This window comes from Capricornis sumatraensis, chromosome 14, assembly GCF_032405125.1.
Source record: "Capricornis sumatraensis isolate serow.1 chromosome 14, serow.2, whole genome shotgun sequence".
Lineage (NCBI taxonomy): Eukaryota > Metazoa > Chordata > Mammalia > Artiodactyla > Bovidae > Capricornis > Capricornis sumatraensis.
This window is the reverse complement of record NC_091082.1, coordinates 34,505,163-34,523,415: the sequence shown is the minus strand read 5'-3', so window position 1 is coordinate 34,523,415 and position 18,253 is coordinate 34,505,163. Positions and strand designations below refer to the sequence as shown.

Below are 18,253 nucleotides of genomic sequence, written 5' to 3'. Positions count from 1 at the left end.
AGATAAGTAGGCAGTAGATTAAAAAATGGGGCTTCCCTGATGGCTCAGTTTTGGTAAAGAATCTGCCTGCCATGCAGGAGACCCTGGTTTGATTCCTGGGTCGGGAAGATCCCCTGGAGAAGGGAAAGGCTACCCACTCCAGTATTCTGGCCTGGAGAATTCCATGGACTGTGTAGGCCATGGGATCATAAAGAGTCGGACACGACTGAGTGACTTCCATTTTCACTTTCAGATTCAAAAGTAAAAATAAGTATTTCCCTGCCTTTTGCACGGAGTTCCTAGATTTCCCCTGTAATCCCATGTGCTTGAGAGGATTCTGTGTTGAGGAATTATGGTTCTGGTTTTAAAGGAGGATGGGGCCACCCAAGTGAGACCAGGAGCAACGTTACTGAAGTGAAAGTCGCTCAGTCAAGTCCGATTCTTTGCAACCCCAGGGGCTATATTGTCCATGGAATTCTCCAGGCCAGAATACTGGAGTGGGTAGCCTTTCCTTTCTCCAGGGAATCTTCCCAACCCAGGGATCTAACCGAGGTCTCCTGCATTGCAGGCAGATTCTTTACCAGCTGAGCCACAGGGGAAAAGTAATCTTGAAATTTGGATGAACTTACTGTTGGGGCAGATGGTGAATCAAGGTGCGGTTGAGGAAGTGCAGGTGGGACCCCCAGAGAGATGAGGGCCTAGCCAAGTCTGTGATGCTAGCTTGAGCCTCTGAGGGTCATTTTTTGGCCTTGAATTTCTGGTGAAACCTGAAACCACGTCTTATGCTGGATGCCTGGGGAGCAGACACTTCTTTCTCTTTGCCCAGACCCACCTGCCTGGTGAACTGCTCTACATACAGACAGTGGCTGGCTCAGAAGGTGGGAAGCTGGGGGCCTCAGAGTTCAGCCGGTTCAGAGCTTCTCAGAGTGTGGACTGTGGACCCCTGCATTCGGCATCATCTCTGTGATCACAGTATAAAAACTGCAGACTCCTAGGTACTACCCCACACCCACTGAATTAGAACTTTGGAGGGAGTGGGGAGCAAAGGCAGGAGTCAGCATTTTATTTTTTAAAAAACTTAAAAAATTTTTTATCTATTAGGTTGCGCCATCGGGTGGGATCTTAGTTCCCTGACCAGGGATCAAACCTACACCCCCTGCAGTGGAAGATGGATTTTTAACCCCTGGACTGCCAGGGAAGTCCCAGGAATCAGCATTTTAAGCAAATGTTTCATGGGAGTTTCACACACCCTGGATTTGTTTCCTGGGGCTGCTGTAACCAGTTACCAAACTTTGTGGCTTAAAATAGCAGGAATATGTTCTTTCTCAGTTTTGGAGGCCAGAAGTCTAAAATCGGTTCCACGGGGCTGAATCCAAGACGGTGGCAAGGCCACACCCCTTCCAGAGACTCGGGGAGGATCATTCACGGCCTCTGTCCGCTTCTGGTGGCAGCTGGCATTCCTTGGCCTGTGACAGCATCACCCCAGTCTCTCTGCCTCTGTGGGTACCTTCTCCTGTTCTGTCTGTTGTTAAATCTCCCTCGCCCTCTGTCTCATGAGGGTACTTGTAATTACACTTGAGGCTATGATGGTCTCCTTATTTTAAAATCCTTAACTTAATCACGTCTGCAAAAATCCTTTTTACACATAAGGTATATACTATTCACAGGTTCCAAAGATTAGGACTAGATATCTTTGGGAGACCATTTTTCAGCGTCCCTCACCCCCAAATTTCAAAAATCACTGCTATTCCTGTCCTTAGGGTAGACCAGGCCTAGGAAAATTGGAGCGCTGAGAAAAACAATCAATGCAAGGTCCCAGAGCCTGTTTTTCTACTGAGATTAGAACCCACAACTCTCTCTTTTTTTTTTTTTTTAAGATGATACTTCCAATCCAAATTGAGGACTGGCAGAATTTTTATTTAATCTTTTTGATCTTAAGTATGAATCTCCCTTACCCCATGCCCAGAATTTGAGTTCTGACGGCACCGAATTATAGAATTAGAATATAAAATACTTCTCATTTGCTTTCTTCCATAATATGCATACAATAATTTCAAAACAATGACGAAAATTTTACTACTAACCGTATGATTAGTGAAAATAGTGTAAGATTTTTTCTTGTGGTTTCATAAGTTTTTCTTCCAAGATATGTCATATTGAAGGTTGTAACCAAATAACTTGTGTTTTTTAGCCACTTTGAATCTGAATGGTGTGCTACCAATATGTTCATCCCATTTTATTTTATGGATTTTTTTAACGACAATTTTTAGGATTAAATATTTACATGTTCCAAGTCAAACCTATAAAATAAGCCTAGTTTCTATTCTGGACCGCCCCTCCCTATTTCCTTCCTCCCCTGTATGGAATCACTCTTCATATCACGTTTTTTTTCCTGTATTAATTTTCTACTTCTACTGTAACCAATTATGACAAACTTAGTGGCTTTAAAACAACACAAATTTGGTTTCTATAGTTACATTGGAGAAGGAAATGGCAACCCACTCCAGTATTCTTGCCTGGAGAACTCCATGGACAGAGGAGCCTGGCAGGCTATAGTCTATAGGGTCATGGACACAACTGAGTGACTAAGCACAGCACATAGTTACATAGGTTAGAAGACTGATAGCTTTCACTGTGCAGAAAGCAATTTGTCAGCAGGCTCTGCACCTTTCTTAAGGCTCTACGGGAAAACCCATCTCCTTGCTTTTTACAGCAAGGATGGCTTTTAGAGGCTATCCACAGAACCCACAACCCTTGATCCTCAGGCCTTCTCTTTCTGGTCCTGGTTCCCAGGAATAATGATGACTGATTATTTACTGAGTGCTTCTTATGTACTCTTCTAAGCAAATTCTATGTCCTATCTCATCACTCTTCCAAACAACCCTATATAAGGTAGGTCCTACTATTACCTTCCATTTTACAGTTGAGAAAATTGAGGGGATGAGAGGTTAAATGACTTGCCCCAGGTGACAGGGCTAATTACTGGTGGAGTTGGGATAGATGCCCAGGAAAAGGCCAAACCCTTCACTCATAGGTGGGGCCCCTTTGCTTGGGGTTACTCTGATGCTTTCCATGACTCACCCTTCTCTGATATTTCTATCTTTCTAGAAAATATGTAGCCAAACTTTTCTGGAAAGAAGGGTGACCCCTCCAACCCCTTTCCTTTCTGCTGAGAACCAATTCTTTGGTAAATACTGGCCTTAAGCTACCCAATAGGCCTTCTCATCTCAGCTGATGGTGCCAATGACGGGTAAGCAGGTCTTGCAAAGAGATGGGGATGGGTGACTGTGATCTTCAAGAATGTCTTAGGCTTATGGCCTGGGAGGGGCCCTGGAGGGTTCCTAGCCTCCAAATTGTGTGCTGAAAGGCAGAAGGGGAGGGGAGGGCAGGGCAGGTTCACCTGCATCCTGGGTACATATTTGCTCCTGGCCCTGACTCCCTGCCCTCTGGAGGGGGGCGGGCAGTGGGGTGGGGGCCCTCAGGTGAAATGTTTACCTGCTCCACCCGCCCCTCCCCTGCTTCGCATGCCTTATAGCTTCCCTCCCAGCGGGGCAGGTCTCTGAGAGCACAGAGCAGCCCTGCCCTCTGTCTACCCCACCGAGCCCTTGGCCATGGCAGCCCCGGCGGCCCGCATAGCCAGGCAGCGCGCAGCCGCTGAAGGCCTTGGCTCCAGCCAGAAGGCCGTGAAGTACTTGGGCCAGGACTTCGAGACCTTGAGGCAGCAGTGCTTGGACTCGGGGCTCCTATTTAAGGACCCAGAGTTCCCAGCGTGCCCGTCAGCTTTGGGCTACAAGGATCTTGGACCTTGCTCCCCTCAAACTCAAGGCGTTGTCTGGAAGCGGCCCACGGTAAGGAGGTGGGCATGCTGCTGAGAGTCAGGATGGAAGTCCCTCACTTCTGGGCAGTAGTTGAGGGAGAAGTTATGATTCTTGACCCTGTTCCTGGATCCCATATTTCAGACAACCACCACCCTCTGCACCCCCACTTAAAATTTATTTTTCAGAGACAGTAAAGTATAGAGGGAAGAGTATGCATGGGTTTTGGAACAAGACAAGTTAGATTGGAATCCTGGGATCAGAATCATCCCTTCCCTCCAGCTATCTCCTCCCTTTCTGTTTTCATCCTATCAGTTTTACAAAACAGTTACCTCCCCTGGAGAAGGAAGTGGCAACCCACTGCAGTATTCTTGCCTGGAACATCCCATGGGCAGAGGAGCCTGGAGGGCTACAGTCCATGGGGTTGCAAAGAGTTGGACACGACTGAGCACTGCCTCTGAGCATAACTCCCTGGCCTGGCCTCCCTCCGGCCCTCCCATGGCCATTTCCCACCCCTCTCTGGAGCCTATCTGGGTATTTTGAGATGTTGGCAACATCCAGGTTGGGTTTACAGTCTAATGTCAGGAGTTGACAGCCATGTTTCATTTCAACAAATGGTTTGGTTTTTTTTTTCTTTTTTTAGGCCTGTTTTGGGCCAGGCATTGGCTCTGCCCTGTTTGGGAAGATGGTTGGGGAGAAACTGTGGGATCAACTGTGGTCTCAGCTCTGAAGGAGGTTGTGGGAGGCAGACAAGTGAATAAAGGACTGACATCTTGGGCAGAATGGAGGAAATGCTAACAGAGGCATAAACCGTGCGTGTGGGACCCTGGGATGTTAAGACTGAATGATGGGAAGACTTAAGGGAAGAGGATGCGTTCGAGTGGAATGAAAGACCCCAGGGAGCCTGGGGGAGGTGAGATGGATGAGTTGGGAGGGAAGAAAGCTTCATTTGGTGACCAAAGTCAGGTATCATTTGCCTTTGCCTAGTGTTTCTCCTTTGTTTGAAATTCCTTTATATATACTGTGTTTAGTTGCTCATTCGTGTCCTACTGTTTGCGATCCCATGGAGTATAGCCTGCCAAGCTCCTCTGTCCCTGGGGATTCTCCAGGCAAGACTACTGGAGTGGGTTGCCATGCTCTCCTCCAGGGGATCTTCCCAACCCGGGGATTGAACCCAGGTCTCCTGCATTGCAAGCAGATTCTTTATCATCTGAGCTGCCAGGGAAGCCTATGTGTATATTTATATATATATATATATTTTTTTTTGTGTGTGTATATATATATATATACTTGTATATATATGTGTATATATATATTTGTGTGTATATATATGTGTGTGTATATATATATGTGTGTGTATATATATATATATTTGTGTGTGCCAGGACTTAGCTGTGGCATGCAGGATCTTTAGTTGTGGCATGTAAACGCTTAGTTGCGGCCTATAGGATCTACTTCCCAGAGCAGGGATGGAACCTGGGCCCCCTGCATTGGGAGCAGAGTCTTGGCTGCTGGGCCACCAGGGAAGTCCTTCCTTCGTGTGAAATTCTTAGAGCCCTCACCTCCTCAACCACGTTCTGCCCTAGACTGTGTCTTCACCTGGCCTCACTATCCACGTAAATTTGCTAATTTCAGAATGGAGCGCTGATTTGTGCCTGTCAGCAAAATGCTATAAAATCCAGACGATGAGGTAGTAAGTAGAACCTGATTAATGTGAAACCTAAGTACTCCCATTATTGAGAGTTTTCAGATGAGTGAATAAAAGCCTGTCACAATTTACCCTCTCCATTCCCAGTCATCAATAAGGATTCGCACATGGCTGCTTTCGGCTAGGCTGTGCTCGCACATCACGCGGCATGTTATGGGACCCAGCTTTATCCTGTACAGTCTTACAGGTTTTTGAATAGGCTCCGGACTTGGTAATGACCCTGATTTTATTATTAGAGATGTGCCTCAGGATCTGGGGAAATCAGCTTGTTCCCATATGCTTCATTTCCTTCTTCCTTGAGGTCTCTCGGGGGCCCGCAAGAAGGTTGGGGGTGTCCAGAAATGAGGTGCACCAAGGAGTTCATTTGCCTTCTTCCCTCCCTCCCCTCTCTTCTTCCCCTCCCCACTCCCTCTTTCTTCCATCTTTCCTTCCTTCCTTCTTTTCTTTTTCTTAGGTTGTGGTAAAATACACACAACATGAAATTAACCATCTTAACCATTTTAAGTGAATAGTTCAGTAACAATAGGAGCATTGATTGCTCCTATTGATGGCCATGCAACTGTTGTTACCAACCATCTCCAGACCTTTTATAGCTTGCAAACATGAAACTCTGTACTCATTAAACAATAACTCCATGTCTCTGCTTCCCTTCTACTTCTGTCTCTATGAGTTTGACTATTCTGGGTACCTCCTATATAAGTGAAATCATGCAATGTTTGTCCTTTTATGACTGGCTGATTTCACTTAGCATAATGTCCTCAAGATGCATCTATGTTGTGGCATGTGACAGCATTTTCTTTTTAAGATCGAATAGTATTCCACTGTATGAATATTTTATGTTTTACTTATTCATTCATCCATCAATAGACACTTGGGTTGCTTGCACCTCTTGGCCATTGTGGATATGGGTGGACAAATAGCTCTTTGAGACCTCTGCTTTCATTCCTCTTGGGTCTGGATCCAGAAATAGAATCAGTAGATCATATGGTAATTTATTTTCTATTTTTGAGGACTAATTATATTGTTTTCCACAGCCAGTGCACCGTTTTATATTCCCACCAGCAGTGTACAGGCTTCCAATTTTCCCACATCCACAGCCTCACCCTCACTGGTTTTCTGTTTCGTGGTGGTGGCCATACCAGGGAGTGTGAAGTGCAATCTCATCATGGTTTTGATTTACATTTCCCTAATGATTAGTGATGGTAAGCATCTTTTCATACTTTTTCCCATAAATTTTCTTTCTTTTAACATTTTCTCTATTTATTTTTGGCTGGGCTGGTCTTGGTTGCTGCGTGGGCTTTCTCTAGTTTTGGGGAGTGGGGGCTACTGTCTACTTGCGGTGCTTGGCGTTGTGGTGGCTTCTCTTGTTGCAGAGCATGGGCTCTCGGGCCCATCTAGGAGCTGCAGCTCCTGGGCTCTACAGCACAGGCTCAGTAGTTGTGGCACGTGGCCTCCCCTGTTCCTCACTATGTGGGATCTTTCCAGACCAGGGATTGAACCCGTGTCTCCTGCATTAGCAGGTGGATTCTCTACCACTGAGACATCAGGGAAGCCCTCATGTGCTTGTTGACCATTTCATAAATCGTCTTTGCAGAAATGCCTGTTCAAGTGCCCAGTTGTCCGTTGAGTTGTCTGTTTTTTGTTTTACTTGCTGCTCTTGAGGGTGGCCCTTTACCTCCTGGTTTTAGGCACCTGAAGCCAGCTGCCCGGGTGTGGCTCTTAGAACCCTTGTTCCCACAAAGATGTTAATTTTTATTTCCTTTTGGGAGAAAGGCGATGAGATGGGCTAAATTTATACGGATATTTGTTTTTTCCCCCTCTCAATTATACATAAAGCTTGATACTTGGATGTTTTCCAAAATCATAAAATTTGACATCCTGCCCCCGCTGGGTGTTTCTGCCTATTTGAAGTCCTGAGTGAGAGGTTTGGGTGGGCTCTTGAAGGGTTGGAGGACAAGTTTGTGCACATGGATGATCTAATGGTCAATCTTGGGTTCTCAGCAGAAACTTTTGGCTATTTATGATCCTAAGACAACACTTCCGCTACTAGTGTTAGACATGGACCACAGTCCTGTCACAGACGATATGACTGCCTGTGAGAGCGAGGGGTACTCCTAGAAGCAGCTTTCATTTCCCAGCTTCCCCATGGCCCTGGGTTGATGCCCAGCCCGGCCTCTGTGGTTTGAGGGATGCTCAGTGTGTGCAGGCCCCGGTTCGGCCCAATCGATGGTTTTCTTCTCTGTCCTTTTTTTTTCTTTCTGTAATTAAGCAGTTTATTGATCCTAAGGAGAAATACAGAGAGAGAGAGAAGTGAGACAATGTCAGCTGCACGGTAAGGACTCATGGAAGAGCCAACTTCAGTTAAGAGAAACCTGCTGGGTTGACCTTTGGGAGGTTTGGATAAGGATGAGGGGACGAGGCCTCAGGGTGGGGCTTCCACTTTGCCTGCTGCTTAGGTGAATGAATTTGGGAATTTTCAACTCAGCGTTGGTTTATTGAGTGCTGGTCATGTACAGATGCTAGCGTGGAGCCTTTGTGAGGTTTTGCTAGCTGGTCAGATAGTGGACCAACAGCAGAATGGCCAAAAGCTTGGATTTGGGCGACAGGTGGATCAGGATTCTGGTTCCCTCTCTGCCGTTTGTTAGCTGTGTGGCTAAGTTACTGACCTCCCCAGGACTCAGTTTCCTCATCTATAAAATGGGAATAACATGGGACTTCTCTGGCAGTCCAGTGGTTAAGACTCAATGCTTCCACTGCGAGGGATGTGGGTTCAATCCTTAGTCAGGGAGCTAAGATTCCGCATCCCACATGCCATGCAATTTGGCCAAAAAAAAGAATAATAATATGATTTACCTCATTGGGTTATTGCGAAGTTTGAATGAGAGGATGAATTTAGCCCAGTGCCTGGCATGTAATAGATTCTTGATTCTATGAGCTGTCTCTAGCTATTATCGTGAAACAAAACGTCCAGAGAGTGAAATATAAATATGGACACAATGTACAGGAGTTCAGGGGCAGAAACAGTTAAATTGACTGTGGGATTGGGGCTGGTTAATTACTGCAGACATCTGAAGTGGAGGGGATGCTGGTGAAAGAAGAGGGTCATGATCAAGACTGAGAAGGCATGGTGTGAGCAGAGCCACCGGGCCGTGGATGTGCATTCAGAGCTTGTTCAGAGGACGGCCGTGGCCTGTAGTCAGAGGAGAGAGAGCACCGTGGGAAGCAGAGGGCAAGCCTGGAAACGTCCAATGGGGCCAGACCCTAGAGGGACAGGAGTTCTGGGCTGAGTCCCATGGGCATAATCAATGCTGCTGCTGATGAATAGGACAACATCATTGGGTTTCCCGGAAGTACACAGCCAGGGCTCCTAAGATGCCAAGCATCGACTATCAGACACGGACTAATATCCTAGGGGGCAGCGTTTCCAAGTCATCAAGTCACTGAGAGTGTGAGTTAAATCACTTCCTACCTTGAATTTCTTACTGATACCGGTATTTCTCTTGTGACTGTTCATTAGGGGCTGATATGAGGCTTGAGTAATTGAGTTTGTGGTGTGTTTTAATTATCTGAGAAATTGTAAACATTATTGCTAAAAAGACACTTTTGTTTTTGAGGAAGACCTCCCTCTTTGCAGGGGCTTGCCTCTTTTAAACATCTTTGACTGCCAGGTTACTTTGTATCTCTGATCTGATCTGAGTTCTGATAGAGTTAGTAATGGAGAGAAGACTTCGGAAATATTCTTCAGGCATAATGCTAAGATGTGATCTCCTTGCAAGGCTGAGGACATTCTGTGGCCCCTGAGAGATTCATACAACATATAAGTCAGGGAATTTCTTGGTTGTTTTCTCTTGGTGGGTGGTGGTGTACATTTTAGTCATGCTAATGAATAATGTAATCAAATGGGCATTCCATCGCCTAGGAACCCTCTTGGGTTTCCCAGGTGGCTCTAGTGGTAAAGAACCCACCTGCCAATGCTGGAACCATAAGAAAACGTATATTCGATCCCTGGGTTGGGAAAATTCCCTGCAGGAGGGCATGGCAACCCACTCCAGTATTCTTGCCAGGAGAATCCCATGGTCAGAGGAACCTGGCAGGCTACGATCCGTAGAGGTGTAAAGAGTTGGACACGACTAAAGTGACTTAGCAGGCACACACAGGAACCCCTGAGCACCACTCTGGTTATAATGCTTCCTGTTGTCTCTAGCCTTTGCAAACCACTCTGTTTTCCAAGCCAAACTTACCATTTTAGCTGAGCTTGGTAGACCTATTAGGTATGAGTCTAGTGCGCTTCTAACATAGACAGTGTGACATGGGTAATTGAATGTACAGCTCGGGGGAGTGATTTGGGAGCATCAGCATATTCTGTAGTTAGTAACTGAAGCCGCAGGTCTGGATGGCATCACCCAGGGAGAAGGCTTCAGGCATGTTATTGCTCTGTGAGATGGGGTCATGCCCAGGACTGAGGACCCAGCTCAGGGGTTCCCTGGTCCTGAAGATGAACAGAACAGAGGAACTCTTGAAGGAGACTTGACAGGGAGTATAGAGGGGAGAAAGTCAAGAGCGAGTGAGGATACAGATGCCAAGAGAGGAGGGTTTCAGGTGGGAACAGGCAACAGTATCAAGTGTAAAGAGCAGTGAGATGGAGGAGAGCGAAGCTCGTTCTATGAGTGCTGGTAACTCAGGTGAGAGGCGTTTCATGGAGCCCTGGGAGATTGGAGCCAGGCTTCGGGAGACGGATGGATGGATGGGAGATGAGGAGCTGGAGACTCTTTAAAGAAGGTTTTTAAGCAGAGAGATTCTGCCAAACCTCTGTTTGGTGTGCTCTCAGCCCTTCCTTTTTTAAAAAACAAAACAAACAAATTACATTCAACATTTCTTCTTGTCTCTCCATTTTTGTTAATTAAAATTTCAAATCTCTACCTTCTGCCCACCAGGAGAGGATGTCTGGACTCTGGGATCTTCTTGATCACCTGGGATTAGAATTTGCTGCTGCCCACTTTTAGAACCCCTAGTTTGGCTCATGCCACTTCTGTCTGTAAATTGCCGCTAGAAGGACAATTGGTGATCCAGTGGTTAAGACTCCGCGCTCCCAATGCACCGGCCCCAGGTTTAACCCCTGGTCAGGGAACTAGATCCTACATGCTGCATCTAAGACCTGGTGCAGACAGATTAAAAAAACAAAAAGTTGCCACTAGAGGTTGAAACAAACAAGCAGAACTAAGCTCCATTATTGGAAGGCTGGCTAAATAACTCATGGTACTTATAATGAAATGATAAAGCTCTATATGTGCTGAGCAAAGATATACAAGATAGAAAATGTACATATGTAAGGTGTTAGTCTCTCAGTCGTGTCTGACTCTTTGTGATGCCGTGGACTGTAGCCCACCAGGCTCCCCTGTCCATGGGATTCTCCAGGCAAGAATACTGGAGTGGGTAGCCATTCTCTTCTCCAGAGGATCTTCCCAATCCAGGGATTGAATCTGGGTCTCCTGCATTGCAGGTAGAGTCTTTACCATCTAAGCCTCCAGGGAAGCCATATATATGTAAATATGCTTTTGCATCAAAAGAGTTTCTGGAAGGGTATACAAGAAATGTTAACAGCAAGGAATCGAAAGTGAAAGGAATTTTTTTGTTTTTATAGCATTATTTGCTGTTACTTTTTTTTTTTTTTAACCCATGGGCACACACTATTTAAATAAAAAACAAGTTAGTGATTTTTTTTTTTAATATTTGGAAGAAAAAAAAGCCAGCCCAAAAGTGCTATCTCTGCCCATTTAGGCAGGAGCTTTATACAAGGGTGTTAGGGCTGCCCCTCAGAAGCCTCCACCCTGCATGGTCCCGGAACCTCAGAATCCCAGCTCATAGCTGCATACCCACTCTCTCTGTCTGCCTTCAGCCCATCATTCTCTTGCTTCCCTTTCCTTTTTGATCCACCATTTTTTTTTTTTTAAATCTCTATGGAGTAAGATGGGCTTCCCAGGTGGTGCTAGAGGTAAAGAACCTGCTTGCCAATGCAGGAGACATAAGAGACATAAGGTTCAATCCCTGGGTTGGAAGATCCCCTGAGGAGGGCATGGCAACCCATTCCAGTATGCTTGCCTGGAGAATCCCATGGACAGAGGAGGCTGGCGGGCTACAGTCCATGGGGTCACAAATAGTCGGATATGATTGAAGTAACTTAGCACACAGTCACTCATGGAGTAAGATGGAAATATTTCCCATTCTCTGTGGTCAGACAGTCCCTGATGTAGCAAAACCGGGCTGGCTTCTTTTTTGTCCCTTGAGGTTCCCACCCTTTTCCCCTAAGAGTGCGCCTGGTGGTGAGGCAGACCCGCCTCTCCTTTGGGAACCACTCCTCACATCTGCTAAGTCACTTTAGTCATGTCCAGCTCTTTGCAACACGATGGACTGTGTAGCCTACTTGGCTCCTTTGTCCGTGGGATTCTCCAGGCAAGAATACTGCAGTGGGTTGCCATGCCCTCCTCCAGGGGACCTTCCACCCCAGGGACTGAACCTTTGTCTCTTATGTCTCCTGCGTTGCAGGCAGATTCTTTACCACTAGCGCCACCTGGGAAGCCCGTAGCCTGTCCTAGATTCTGGTTTTCTCATGCGCATGCATCTTCTCCCATCTAATAAGTCTTTTCAGGCATAATCCCTCGTGGGCATTTCTCCCTTTTCTCCTTTTGTTTTCTGTGGTCTACATTCCAGTGTTAGGCACTAGGCTTTTCCTCTGATTTGTTTTTTTAAAGAAAATTTTTATTTATTATTATTTTTTTGGCCATGTTGCGTGGCCTGTGGGATCTTAGTTCCCCAGCCAGGGATCCAACCCGAGCCCCCTACAGTGGAAGCGCAGAGTCCTAACCTCTGGCCCGCCAGGGAAGTCCCTTTCCTCTGATTTTTACCCTGGATGTCTATCTTGGTTTCCCACGCAGGCTGAAAGCACTTGGAGGCCAAGAACCACGAGTGTTCTTTCCCTCTGTGTCACCATGCTCCCATCTTTCCCCTGCCCGATATGGCGCAACCAGTACCATGTATAGAACAGGCATTGAGTGCATCCTTGCTGGGTAAACCAGAAAGAAAGAAGGCCTACAGGATGCCTTCTTGTGCCCTAATAGAGCTCTAGGGCCATGAGCTTGCCCGTGACAAGTGCCACTCCGAGACAGATGAGCAGGGAGGCAACGGAGTGCAGGTCAGATGTGGGAGTGAGGTTGAGTTCTCCTCTCTGGGCAGACACTTCCTGAAGCCCCAGTGTTTCCATCAGCACACAGGGTCCTCATCACTGAGGCAGGTGTTTAATGAGTGTCCGTAGGGTGCAGAGCATTTTCTTAGAGTGCTAAACATTAGCCTCATCCTCTCCCTAAAAGTAGGGGTGTTGTCCGAACGGTGAGATCATATTTCATCCCGTCATTATCTTAGCCTTTGCCTTCCTCCTGCCTCCCCCGCCTTCACACCCACACACCCACACACCCACACTGTATGCATAGTGATAAAAAGCTTGCTCACGGGGGGAGCTGTGGGCTCCAGCTCCTGCTTTGCCACCCCTGGCTGTGTGACTGTGGGCAGCTCGCCTGCCTTCTCTGGGCTTCAGAATCCTCAGTGATAAAATGCGGTACTTGCAATAGATGATGCCTTGGGTTTCTTCCATGAAATTTATGACGATCAAGCTCCTTCACCCTCGGTGCCACCATCACTGGGCATCTTTGTGACTTGTGTTTTGTCCCCGATTTTTTCCAGGAATTGTGCCCCAGCCCTCAGTTTATCGTTGGTGGAGCCACGCGCACAGACATCTGTCAGGGTGCCCTGGGTGAGTCACTGGGGAGAGGCCTATTTGTTTTGGGAGAAGGCAGGTGTGTGTGTGTGATGAGTAACATCAGATTACGCTGTTAGGCTTGGCCGTCTTCGTTGGGTCTGCCCCTCACCTGTATGGGCCTTTGAGGCTGAGCTCTCCACTCTGGCTCCCACTCTCCAGGGAATACTGGAACTCCCTTTGGTTCCTTTTAACCAAGAGATTTTCCATATGCTCATTTAACCCTTTTTAATGCTAGAGTCACAAGCTAGGATTGTAGGCATATGGTAGATAACTGTGCTTGGAGAAGGACAATGGCAACCCACTCCAGTGTTCTTGCCTGGAGAATCCCAGGGATGGGGGAGCCTGGTGGGCTGCCGTCTATGGGGTTGCACAGAGTCGGACATGACTGAAGTGACTTAGCAGCAGCAGCAAACTGTGCTGGCTGTGTTCTTTCTTTAAATATTTATTTATTTGACTGCTTCAGGTTTTAGTTGTAGCATGCTGCATCTTCAGTTGTGGCATGCAAACTTAGTTGCAACATGTGGGATCTAGTTTCCTGACCAGGTATCAGACGTGGGCCTCCTGCGTTGGGAGTACGAAGTCTTAGCCACTGAACCAGTGGGGGAGTCCCAGTGCTGTGTTTTGATAATAGTTTCCTGTAAGTGGACATGATTTGACCTGTGGAGTGGCCACATGTATACAATTAAGCATGCTAAGTTTCTTCAGTCACGTCAGACTCTTTGTGACCCCTTGGACCATAGCCTGCCAGGCTCCTCTGTCTGTGAGAGTCTCCAGGTAAGAACTCTGGAGTGGGTTGCCATTTCCTCCTCTGGGGATCTGCTCGACCCAGGGATGGAACCCACATCCCTTAGGTCTTCTGCATTGCAGGCAGATTCTTCGCCACTAGCGCCACCTGCCGTCACAATAGATGCCCTCATCATGAGTAAGAAAAAAATCCTAGCTTTGTAGCCAAGCTTTCTATCCTAGGCCAGGAATCATGGGATTAAGACCCTTCACTTCCCAATCTTTCATATTCCCTCCAAATCAGGCACAGTTAAGTTAGAGGAATAATGTATTTTGTTTTGTAAGTTCTCCCCTGGTGGCTCAGATGGTAAAGCGTCTGCCTACAATGTGGGAGATCCAGGTTCGATCCCTGGGTTGGGAAGATTCTCTGGAGAAGGAAATGGCAACCCACTCCAGTACTCTTGCCTGAAAAATCCCATGGACGGTGGATCGTGGTAGGCTACAGTCCATGGGGTCGCAAAGAGTTGGACATGACTGAGCAACTTCATTTTCATTTTTTTGTAAGTTCTAGCCTTAGGTGTTGGAAACCAAGGTTCTGTTTGATAGCAGATTAGCATTGTTGATCTCATAAGCCCTCCTGATCCCAGGATCTCATGGTTTCTGCACTGAGTTGGATAACACTAACATTTTAGGGACAACATGGCTCTGAATTGAATTCACCGGCTTTCCAAATGGCCAGCCGGTGACAGCTGCAGGATATAGAACTGGAAATGAAGACAGGAGGAAACAAATCCTGCTTGCTTGAAAGTCAGCCAAACAAACAAAATCTCCGCATCCATGTGTCCCCACCGCCCCTTATCTTTCTGGAGATTTCCCTTCTGTCTTTTTTCTCCTTGCACCGCAAACCTGTTCTCTTCAGCATGCTGGAAACCTTTATGATTTTGAAGATCACACTGGCATTCATTTTAAATGCTTCCAATGTTCTCTCCTTTAATGAGCATAGCAAATATCCCCTTAGCCAGAGCTCATGGAGCATGAGTACAAAGCAGTGAGAACCATTCGGGTCCCACATAGTCATGTGCCCCAGTCCCTGAAAGCCACAGCCTCTGTGTCCCCAGCCTTTGAGTGAGGTGAGGGCTCCCAGAAGGGTTGTGTTCTGACCTCTTCTTGTTCTGGTAAGTGTGCTGTGCCTTTTTACTTCAAGCGAAATGTTTAACCTAATATAGCACGCATCTCAGGGAAACACAACTTCACATTTATGCTTTTAACAACTTCTTGCTGTAGAAGGGTTGACTTTGGAAAAGGTATTTAGTAAGTGTCTTTTAATTGATTGACTTGGAATGATCCTCCTTCGAATGGTTTTAAGCTCAGAGGAAAGCGAGTTTCCCAAAAGAGACCAGAGCGTTACCATGGTGAGCGTGTGCTGCTGATGAAGCCGGCGGCTGGAGGAGCAGGAAATGAACCTGACTCCCCGAATCCAACTCACATCAAAGTGCTGGGGCGACGCCGTGGAGGCCGCCCTGGGTTAGCCCAGCGCTGCCTTGGTGGATTTTAATGAACAGAGCGGAAAGCCTTGTTGAGTCCAATTTCCTGAAGGGTGCTTGGTATGGGGCCAGAGGGCCTGTGGACCAGATGGAGCTGCAACAAGCATCGAAGTGGGTACCTGGGCGCTGGGCCTGCAACTTGGCCCCAGGGTGAATGCCAGGGGCTGAATGGCAGCAGTCCGTGTAGCCTATGAGACTTGGGCTTGGCGGCTTTAACAGTGGGTGGAGAGATTAAGAGGCGGTGTTACGTGGCACCTGTCAGGGAGTGACAGGGATTAATACTTGCCCAGTGCCTTGCAGGCTTGACAGAGTCCAACACAGTGCAGTGGGGTCTAATGCAGGTTTTAAATATTATTGTCACTTTTTTACAGTTTATCTATATAATGGAAATGATGTCCTTTACACTGCTTTGTGTCACTGTTGTTTTGCTTTTATTTTTAGTACACACTGTTCAAAAATGACAACTGAAAGGTCCACAGTGAAAATTTGGCTTCCCATATATTTCCATCTATTCTACTGTTTCCCTGCAACCTTTTTAAATTCCATCCAGTATTTCTTTATACAAATTCAAGCAAATCTTAAAACGTAGTCTAATATGTATCTCTTTTTTGCCTTGAAGATAGCATTCAGGAAATACTGTTTGGCACCTTGCCATTATTTGTCATTATTTCACTGAATAAAATGTCTTGGAGATCTTTCCAAGACAGTATATGAAGGGCTTTGTTCTTTTTTTTCATTTTTATTTTTTGGCTGCACCTCATGCTATGTGGGAAAAGAAATGGCACCCCACTCCAGTACTCTTGCCTGGCAAATCCCATGGATGGAGGAGGCTGGTAGGCTGCAGTTCATGGGGTTGAGAAGAGTTGGACACGACTGAGTGACTTCACTTTCACTTTCATGCATTGGAGAAGGAAATAGCAACCCACTCCAGTGTTCTTGCCTGGAGAATCCCAGGGACAGAGGAGCCTGGTGGACTGCCGTCTATGGGGTGGCACAGAGTCGGACACAACTGAAGCGACTTAGCAGCAGCAGCATATATCATCTAGTTCTTGTGAGAGCTTCCTGTGAGTCCTCACCCTGTGAGAGTCCTTGGCTCGCACCAGAGTCTGTGCTCACGTGCAGTCCAGGAGCTAACTTTCTTTGGAGACATCATTATAGGATGAAGGATTGGGAAGTCTGCAGTGCTAAAGGTTCGGTTGCTCCAGATAATTACTCACAGTGTTGTTTGCATTTTCTTGGGTGACTCAGTCTCTACCAGAGAACATGGTGGTTTGCCTTCACACACATTAACTGGGGGTCTGGCGATGAAACAGCCCCTAGACAAAAGCGCTCCCTGGATCCTCGGGCCTGGCGCTCATCACCTTGGTGCACTAAGAAGGGGTCCCCTTCAGCCTCAGCCTTTCCATGCTCCATCTTCCTGGCAGAGCCCACACTCACCAGATCTAGCAAGGGCCACACACGCAGTGTCCCTGCAGTATCAGGGGATCTAGGGGCCTCACCGTGTTACAAGCGAGTAAGTTGTTAAGTGTGGGATCCCCTGCAGGGCACGCCTGTGGTGCCCATTTCTGGTGAAGGCTCGTGGTTGGTGCATCACCCGGGAAGTTCAGGCACCTCTCCGGCCCCTCTGCTGTTTGTCCCCGCACTGTCTGTCTCTCTGGTTGACCCATGCGTGTTCCTCTGGGGCCACAGAAATAGATCCTGCCCACCATGAAGTTCATGTTTCTGGCTTCATTCACCTGATGCAATATGTCATGACCATCCACCGGCCAGGACTCCTTTGTCACTGGCTTCAGAAGTCCAACTCAGTCAACTTAAGGAAAAAGAAGTTGTTGGCTCCTCCCACTGGACCATGGGAAGGGAAGGGCAGCACCAGCCTGGGGAAGGCTGGGTCCAGGGATCTAGATGTTCCTGGAGCTCTCTCTGCCTGTCCTGTCTCCGCTGGTCTCTGTGAGTCAGCTCCACCCTCTCCCGTGCCAGGCAGGCTCCAAGCAGTGGAAGAGACATCTAGAGTTCCAGATGTCAACTTGGTGCGATCATGAACCAGCTTTGGTTTAATCTCAGAAGAAGTCTCACCAGCAGTATGGAGTTCACAGCTGGAGTGCAAAGAGCCCTGCAGGGAGACCTGGGTCTTCACAGTCTGCCTGTGGCCACCTGACCTCAGTTGGCACAGCTGAACAGTGGGGATATAATCAAACCCAGCCTGCCTGGTGGTTGTGATGGGTAGGGAATTGACACAGCTCCTTGTTCTCCAAGCAGGGGGAAATAAATGGGGGCGGAAGTGGATCTAATATCCCTGGGCGCCCTGCCTATATGCACCATGGGACTGACTCTCTTCTACATCTCTATAATCCACAGTGCCTGGAGATGTGGCAGGGCTCCATGAATGTTTACTTACATCTGATCTGTTTTCTAAAACCTTTGGCTTCTATCATTATTAAATCATGGAAACAGGGTAGCCTAAATCAGAGGCTACTTGTGTTTTTACTTCCTTTTATTGCCAATATCACTCTTAGCAATCAGGCTGGATCAAGCATTTGGAATATATTTGGAATAAAAAAATCCCATCCTGAAGTTGACAACATGTCTTTATTTTTCAGTTCAGTCACTCAGTCATGTCCAACTCTTTGTGACCCCATGGACTGCAGCACTCAGGGCTTCCTTGTCTATCATCAAC

General features: G+C 47.1%; 1 protein-coding gene across 1 annotated transcript in view; it reads left to right on the top strand.

The window, feature by feature from the left end:
- Nucleotides 1–3,590: 3,590 nt before the first annotated feature.
- Nucleotides 3,591–18,253, top strand: part of CAPN8 (calpain 8) — a 75,178-nt gene continuing 60,515 nt past the window's right edge. The window contains exons 1-2 of the mRNA XM_068985637.1: nt 3,591–3,827; nt 13,237–13,306. Of these exons, the coding sequence (XP_068841738.1) occupies nt 3,591–3,827; nt 13,237–13,306 (307 nt within the window). The remainder of the gene's footprint in view (nt 3,828–13,236; nt 13,307–18,253) is intronic.